At 39.0% G+C, this 8817-nt stretch overlaps 1 protein-coding gene across 2 annotated transcripts in view; it reads right to left on the reverse strand.

The window, feature by feature from the left end:
- The window catches only part of UFL1 (UFM1 specific ligase 1), a 30670-nt gene extending 26136 nt beyond the window's left edge, over positions 1 to 4534 (reverse strand). For both annotated transcript variants that reach the window (XM_027601705.2, XM_027601704.2), the window contains exons 1-4: positions 4359 to 4534; positions 2990 to 3135; positions 1065 to 1093; positions 308 to 405 (exon numbers count right to left, since the gene is read on the reverse strand). In XM_027601705.2, coding sequence (XP_027457506.2) covers positions 308 to 405; positions 1065 to 1093; positions 2990 to 3135; positions 4359 to 4435 — 350 coding nt within the window. In that variant the 5' untranslated portion in view covers positions 4436 to 4534. The remainder of the gene's footprint in view (positions 1 to 307; positions 406 to 1064; positions 1094 to 2989; positions 3136 to 4358) is intronic.
- Between the last annotated feature and the right edge of the window lie 4283 nt (positions 4535 to 8817).

Genomic DNA, 8817 nt, shown 5'->3' on the forward strand with positions numbered 1-8817 from the left:
CAGTCGTTTTTCATTAACAGTTTTGGAAGCGATTTGCTCTCAGAGTTAAGATCATATAGGAAAGATTGTAAAAATTATGTTTTGTGCTGCTTTAAAATAATAGGCAAAAAAAAAAAAATCAAAGTTTTTATTATTTCCAAGTACTCCATCTAATTAAGCACTTACTTTTTAAGTACAATGATCTCAATGATGAAAATCAGCATATGAGAGTTCTAAACAGAATGCCAAACTGGTCACAACTGTTCTAAATTTAAACACTATTAAAAAAAAAAGAAACACAAAAAATGTTCTTCAATACTGTACTTACTCATCTATCAGTTGTCCCAACACTAGCTGAACATGTTTTTCTGATTTTACAATGTCACCAATTCTACTTTCAATATGAGTCAGATCCACATTAATTACCTGGAAAATAAATGAATTTCTATTAGTGATAAATTCATACTGTTTCTTGAGTTTGAAGTTACATATTAGAACTACCTTTTTAAAAACTTACTTTCTCTTAGATGAATTTCAAATTAATTTGAAATATTGTGAAAAGTCTCAGTCAAATAAAAAATTAGAAGCTTATTGCTTATTAACTTTCATTTCTGAACAACGACATTTTCACTTGCTAGGAAAGTTTGCATTAAGAAGCTACATTTTCATACAATAGGCACAATTTACACAAGATTTTCCAACTTCTTGTAATATAGTGTACCTTGCTAATGACATACACACTTATATGTTCTAAAAATATCTTCTACTTTAAAAAATTTCCCTATTCCTTCCATATACTAAAAGCATATAGTTACTTTTCTCTCCAAATTACATAAACCCTGTAATTACATAAAATGACAACTATGAGTTTATTTGGTAAAGAATAAGTAAATAACTGAGAAAGAAGAGCTTATTAAATCAATTCAATATATCAGAACTTATTAAATTGATTAAATGTATTAGTGAGGACTACAAAACTATTTCTTCACAAACATTATACAAAATAAGATACCAGTATTAGTGAATACTTAAGTCATAATACTAAAAAAATGAGAAAGGAAAAGTTTTATAAATTTAAAATTTACCTGTTGCAGATCAACAATGTTTACCCGACCTTTAAAAAAAAGACATTTATTGATTTCATATTTACATGTAAGTACACACAAGCCAAAAACTGTAAATATCGACAGATTTACATTTTGGGCAGTCGAAGTCCTCCTTCTAACAAAGGACATAAAGCCACAATAATTAATGTTTTCAAATACAAACCATTAGCAGAATAATTCTTTATGGCTGAAGGCGCAGGCAATAATTTACTTTTGAAGTTTCATTAGGTCACATCAGGCCAATAATGAACATCAGCTGATTCACAAGTTGGCCAGACCTATTGACTTAAGATTTACCTCCCTTCACAATTTACCTACTGTGACCAAAGAGATACAACTAAATTCAGATGAACTTTTTAAATTTTTGGAATGAGAAGATTTCCACCTATTGGCAAAAGAAAATCTGCCAAGTATTCCAAATTGTACCTAATATTTTATTAGCATTATGCAGGAAGATGAACCAACACCAAGGGTATATCTGATAACATCTAATGAAGAGTTATTTTCATAGTTGCTTCTATGTTAATCAAACAGTGTTCAAATTTGCTCAGTAGTTTGTTCAAATTTTAAAAAGACAAAAACAAAAACTTCATGTGCTTGTAATAGCATTTCCTACACTATAATAGGTGTAGCACCATATTGTTTCCTAATTTGCAAATACTTAAAGTTTTTAGAGTGTGGTAGTATAGCCCTGTGTTTCAACAATCTATAATCCTTTAAAATCTCTGTTCTCCTTTCATAATTACCACCTGATGATAGTTAGGTACCCTCCCCTGAGTCATGCAATAAATTCATGGACTGTGAATAGAAACAGTTGATTACATTGCAGCCATCAAAAGGAATGAAATCTCGCCGTTTGCAACGACATAGATGGAACTGGAGGGTATTATGCTGAGCGAAATAAGTCAGAGAAAGACATGTATCATATGACCTCACTGATATGAGGAATTCTCAATCTCAGGAAACAAACTGAAGGTTGCTGGAGTGGGGGGGGGGTGGGAGGGATGGGGTGGCTGGGTGGATAGACATTGGGGAGGGTATGTGCTATGGTGAGCGCTGTGAATTGTGTAAGACTGATGAATCACAGACCTGTACCTCTGAAACAAATAATACATGTTAAAAAAAGAAGATAGTACAAAGGGAAAAATGAAGGGGGGGAATCGGAGGGGGAGACGAACCATGAAGAGACTGAACTCTGAGAAACAAACTGAGGGTTCTCGAAGGGAGGGGGTGGGGGGATGCGTTAGCCTGGTGATGGGTATTAAAGAGGGCATGTATTGAATGGAGCACTGGGTGTTATACGCAAACAATGAATCATGGAACACTACATCAAGAACTAATGATGTAATGTATGGTGATTAACATAACATAATAAAACTAAAAAAAAGAGAGTTCTATACATTTAATTCTGCTTATGAATTAAATCTTTTGAATTTAAGAAAAGAAACAGTTGATTAATTCACATATAGAACACATAACTCATAATAATAAAAGATGCTGTTTTGTAAGGTGACAATATTCGACTTCTTTTAAATTATATGATCACCTTTACCTGAAGCTATTAAAAATATTAAGGGGGCGCCTGGGTGGCTCAGTTGGTTAAGCGACTGCCTTCGGCTCAGGTCATGATCCGGAGTCCTGGGATCGAGTCCCACATCGGGCTCCCTGCTCGGCGGGGAGTCTGCTTCTCCCTCTGACCCTCTGACCCTCTTCCCTCTCGTGCTATCTCTCATTCTCTCTCTCTCAAATAAATAAATAAAATCTTTAAAAAAAAATATTAAGGCTGATTTTTATATTAACAGTTGAGAAGGGTGTCCTATACCCTCCAAATAATTTACTATTTATGTTTTAAGCTGTTTTTTCCCTTCCAAATAACCAGAGGAAAAAAATAAGGAATTACTTACCACCTCGGACATGTAGCTCATCTCTCATTTCTTTACTAATTTGAGCGGGTGTAATATATTCCTTCCCATCAAGTGTGTGAACTACTTCTAGCTGTTTTTGAGCAATCAATTTATTCACAATCTCAATGCAGTTCCGCTCTGACAACCTGAGAGACACAAGAAGTTTTAAAAATGAACTTGATACATTTGTGCTTAACAAAATTAACAACGTATGAAAATGGGCTTTTTAAAAAGTTTGGGCGAAGAGTCACTAGGTTCTATATTACAAAATCTGTATCTCTTATTAGTATAACCATACTGATTCAGTAAGTTAAAAAAAAAACAACTCTTGGGAGCAAGCAGGTTTACATAAGCTTAAATCATGTACCTAATTCGTACAAATCATTCTATTACAGAATTTCAAGTCTGCTCTCTCCTCTGGGCCTATTTCTACTCTTCAAATCTGAATAGAAAAGTGGGGACATATAATTTAGGTAGGAAAAAACCCTGCCCTTTTACTTCAATTTCTAGTTTAAGTTCACTAAAAAACCAAACAAACCAGAATTTTCTTTTAAATTAAGTGTGTGATTGCTTCACTACTATTGGTCGGTAGGCTGGAGATATGGCCTAGGAAAACCATGACTGCAACTGTCATCCAAGCACTTAAGCATTTGCCCTAGTTTGCTCTCTCTATGCTACAAAATACAGTATTAAGGAATTAAGGTCTTCAAGCCCCAGAAGGCACAAAAACATTGAAAGTAATAGTCAACGAATAAAAAAGGATTCGATTAACATTGTATATGTGTTCTGTAACATTTAAAAGCAGAACTAGGATGCCCAGGGAACATCCCCCTGAGGTTTCTGGGTTTGCAAGAAATGCTAGTGTCCAGGAGTCCTTAAAAATGACAGATGGGACCATGGGTCTGGCCTAGCACAACTCTTCCGGTGCACAAAAAGGCAAAATGTTTTAAGAGTCAACATAGCATTTTCTAAGTACTGTATTTTGGCGTTAGCCTCTCCTTTCCAGCTTATTCTAGGTCAGGAAATGTATAATAGTTAACGATGCCATAGGGACTTGGGTAAATAAGGATCAGAGGGACCCTCTCAACACCGCTAGAAGTCAACAGCCTCGGCCATCAAAGAGGGCGGGGCGCGCCAGCTCTTGGAGGGGCATGGCTGGCGGGGTTCCGGGCCACAGTAGCTTTCGGGCTTCACCGCCGAGAACTGTACTTGGAACTGCAATCCAGGCTATGGGAGGAAGGAAAAGGCAGAAACGGTGACACAGAGTGGGAAGGTGCGGGGTCCAGAGCCAGGAATCTCCGGCCTCAGATCACTGCGTGGCTGCCCTGGGGCTATTTTGGACTCCGCAATGGAGAGGAAGGGTCGGCACCTCTGTGTGGCCTCGGCGAACTGCGCCCGCTGGAAGTCAGCCGCCAACCGCCTGATCTCCTCCCAGGCATCCGCCATCACGGCCCTACTCGCCAAGCCGCTGAAGAACTGCAGACACGTCAGCCTAAATGCAGCGGGAGCCGAGGCGGAACGGGCCGCGCGGAGGGACAAGAAACTCCTCCCCCGACGCAGACACCGAACGCACGCGCCCCGCGCCGGCAGGGGCGTGCCGGAAGAGCCGTAGCCCCGCCCACCTCGCAGGGGCAGGGCGTCCTTCCTGTTGTGAAAGTTAGAAAGTGCCACTTTCGGTCTTTGTTTGTATTGTAACTAATGTTTCAGGGCACTGATAATCTGATTAACGAATTTTCTTTTTCTTCTGCCCTTCATTTGTTTTTTGGGGAGAGAGCGGGGAGGAGATGTGCCTGTGCCTGTAATTAGTAGTATCTCTTCTTGCCTAGTTATTTACAAGGAGCAGTCCATTGGGTATCATGCTAATTTTTACGTGGGCAAAAGGCACAGAGTACCTTTTGGGGGACAAGTGGGAGACAGTACTGAAGGTAGGTACTCTATTTTTTTGCACAAAGATGACTAATTGGGGTACCAAAAAGGCTGGGCATTGCTTTCATGTCGTTCTAGATTTAGACTGTTCTTTCCTATTTCTCCTCTGGGGAAGATTGGCTCCATCAAGCAACAAAGAAATAGAAACATACGATAATACATATAAATGGCTACGTATGAAATGGAGGAGGAAAAAGACACGTTTATTTTGCTTTCCCCTGCATTGATATCAGTAAAAGTTAGGTATTTACTCTGGAGTAAGTTTCTTGTCCCCTTTTACTTTTTTTTTTTTAATTTATTTTTTAATTTTTTATTGTTATGTTAATCACTATATTACATCATTAGTTTTTGGTGCAGTGTTCCATGATTCATTGTTTGTTCATAACACCCAGTGCTCCATGCAGAACGTGCCCTCCTCAATACCCATCACCAGGCTAACCCATCCCCCTACCCCCCTCCCCTCTAGAACCCTCAGTTTGTTTTTCAGAGTCCATCATCTCTCATGGTTCGTCTCCCCCTCTGACATACTCCCCTTTTCTTCCTCTCCTGTTATCTTCTTTTTCTTTTTTCTTAAAATATGTTGCATTATTTGTTTCAGAAGTACAGATCTGTGATTCAACAGTCTTGCACAATTCACAGCGCTCACCGTAGCACATACCCTCCCCAATATCTATCACCCAGCCACCCCATCCCTCCCACCCCCAACCACTCCAGTAACACTCAGTTTCTTTCCTGAGATTAAGAATTCCTCATATCAGTGAGGTCATGTGATACATGTCTTTCTCTGATTGACTTATTTCACTCAGCATAACACCCTCCAGTTCCATCCACGTCGTTGCAAATGGCAAGATCTCATTCCTTTTGATGGCTGCATAATATTCCATTGTGTATATATACCACATCTTCTTTATCCATTCATCTGTTGATGGGCATCTTGGCTCTTTCCACAGTTTGGCTATGGTGGACATTGCTGCTATAAACATTGGGGTACACGTACCCCTTCAGGTCCCTACATTTGTATCTTTGTGGTAAATACCCCGTAGTGCAATTGCTGGATCGAACGGTAGCTCTAATTTCAACTGTTTGAGGAACCTCCATACTGTTTTCCAGAGGGGTTGCACCAGCTTGCATTCCCACCAACAGTGTAGGAGGGTTCCCCTTTCTCCACATCCCCGCCAACATCTGTCGTTCCCTGACTTGTTAATTTTAGCCATTCTGACGGGTGTGAGGTGGTATCTCATTGAGGTTTTGATTTGGATTTCCCTGATGCCAAGCGATGTTGAGCACTTTTTCATGTGCCTGTTGGCCATTTGGATGTCTTCTTTGGAGAAATGTCTGTTCATGTCTTCTGCCCATTTCTTGATTGGATTATTTGTTCTTTGGGTGTTGAGTTTGATAAGTTCTTTATAGATTTTGGATACTAGCCCTTTATCTGATATGTCATTTGCAAATATTTTCTCCCATTCTGTCGGTTGTCTTTTGGTTTTGTGGACTGTTTCTTTTGCTGTGCAGAAGCTTTTTATCTTGATGAAATCCCAATAGTTCATTTTTGCCCTGGCTTCCCGTGCCTTTGGCGATGTTTCTAGGAAGAAGTTGCTGCGGCTAAGGTCGAAAAGGTTGCTACCTGTGTTCTCCTTTAGGATTTGGATGGACTCCTGTCTCACGTTTAGGTCTTTCAACCATTTGGAGTCTATTTTTGTGTGTGGTGTAAGGAAATGGTCCAGTTTCATTCTTCTGCATGTGGCTGTCCAATTTTCCCAACACCATTTGTTGAAGAGACTGTCTTTTTGCCATTGGACATTCTTTCCTGCTTTGTCAAAAATAAGTTGACCATAGAGTTGAGGGTCCATTTCTGGGCTCTCAATTCTGTTCCATTGATCTATGTGTCTGTTTTTGTGCCAGTACCATACTGTCTTGATGATGACCGCTTTGTAATAGAGCTGGAAGTCCGGAATTGTGATGCCGCCAGCTTTGCTTTTCTTTTTCAGTATTCCTCTGGCTATTCTGGGTCTCTTCTGGTTCCATACAAATTTTAGGATTATTTGTTCCATTTCTTTGAAAAAAGTGGATGGTATTTTGATGGGGATTGCATTGAATGTGTAGATTGCTCTAGGTAGCATTGACATCTTCACAATGTTGATTCTCCCAATCCATGAGCATGGAACGTTTTTCCATTTCTTTGTGTCTTCTTCAATTTCTTTCCTGAGTATTTTATAGTTTTCTGAGTACAGATCCTTTGCCTCTTTGGTTAGATTTATTCCTAGGTATCTAATGGTTTTGGGTGCAATTGTAAATGGGATAGACTCCTTGATTTGTCTCTCTTCTGTCTTGTTGTTGGTGTATAGGAATGCCACTGATTTCTGTGCATTGATTTTATATCCTGCTACTTTACTGAATTCCTGTATGAGTTCTAGCAGTTTTGGGGTGGAGTCTTTTGGGTTTTCCACATACAGTATCATATCATCTGCAAAGAGTGAGAGTTTGACTTCCTCTTTGCCGATTTGGATGCCTTTGATTTCTTTTTGTTGTCTGATTGCTGTGGCTAGGACTTCTAATACTATGTTGAATAGCAGTGGTGAGAGTGGACATCCCTGCCGCGTTCCTGACCTTAGGGGAAAAGCTCTCAGCCTTTCCCCATTGAGAATGATATTCGCTGTAGGTTTTTCATAGATGGCTTTTATGATATTGAGGTATGTACCCTCTATCCCTATACTCTGAAGAGTTTTGATCAAGAAAGGATGTTGTACTTTGTCAAATGCTTTTTCTGCATCTATTGAGAGGATCATATGATTCTTGTTCTTTCTTTTGTTAATGTATTGTATCACGTTGATTGATTTGCGGATGTTGAACCAGCCTTGCAGCCCAGGAATAAATCCCACTTGGTCGTGGTGAATAATCCTTTTAATATACTGTTGGATCCTATTGGCTAGTATTTTGGTGAGAATTTTTGCATCCATGTTCATCAAGGATATTGGTCTGTAATTCTCTTTTTTGATGGGGTCTTTGTCTGGTTTTGGGATCAAGGTAATGCTGGCCTCGTAAAATGAGTTTGGAAGTTTCCCTTCCATTTCTATTTTTTGGAACAGTTTCAGGAGAATAGGTATTAATTCTTCTTGAAATGTCTGATAGAATTCCCCTGGGAAGCCATCTGGCCCTGGGCTTTTGTTTCTTGGGAGATTTTTGATGACTGTTTCAATTTCCTTAGTGGTTATAGGTCTGTTCAGGTTTTCTATTTCTTCCTGGTTCAATTTTGGTAGTTGATACATCTCTAGGAATGCACCCATTTCTTCCAGGTTATCTAATTTGCTGGCATAGAGTTGCTCATAATATGTTCTTATAATTGTTTGTATTTCTTTGGTGTTGCTTGTGATCTCTCCTCTTTCATTCATGATTTTGTTGATTTGGGTCATTTCTCTTTTCTTTTTGATCAGTCTGGCCAGGGGTTTATCAATCTTGTTAATTCTTTCAAAGAACCAGCTCCTAGTTTCGTTGATCTGTTCTACTGTTCTTTTGGTTTCTAGTTCATTGATTTCTGCTCTGATCTTTATGATTTCTCTTCTCCTGCTGGGTTTAGGCTTTCTTTGCTGTTCTTTCTCCAGCTCCTTTAGGTGTAGGGTTAGGTTGTGTATTTGAGACCTTTCTTGTTTCTTGAGAAAGGCTTGTATTGCTATATACTTTCCTCTCAGGACTGCCTTTGCTGTATCCCAAAGATTTTGAACAGTTGTGTTTTCATTTTCATTGGTTTCCATGAATTTTTTTAATTCTTCTTTAATTTCTTGGTTGACCCATTCATTCTTTAGTAGGATGCTCTTTAGCCTCCATGTATTTGAGTTCTTTCCGACTTTCCTCTTGTGGATGAGTTCTAGTTTCAAAGCATTGTGGTCTGAAAATATGCAGGGAAT

The sequence above is a fragment of the Zalophus californianus genome, chromosome 7 (genome assembly GCF_009762305.2).
Source record: "Zalophus californianus isolate mZalCal1 chromosome 7, mZalCal1.pri.v2, whole genome shotgun sequence".
Taxonomy (NCBI): Eukaryota; Metazoa; Chordata; class Mammalia; order Carnivora; family Otariidae; genus Zalophus; species Zalophus californianus.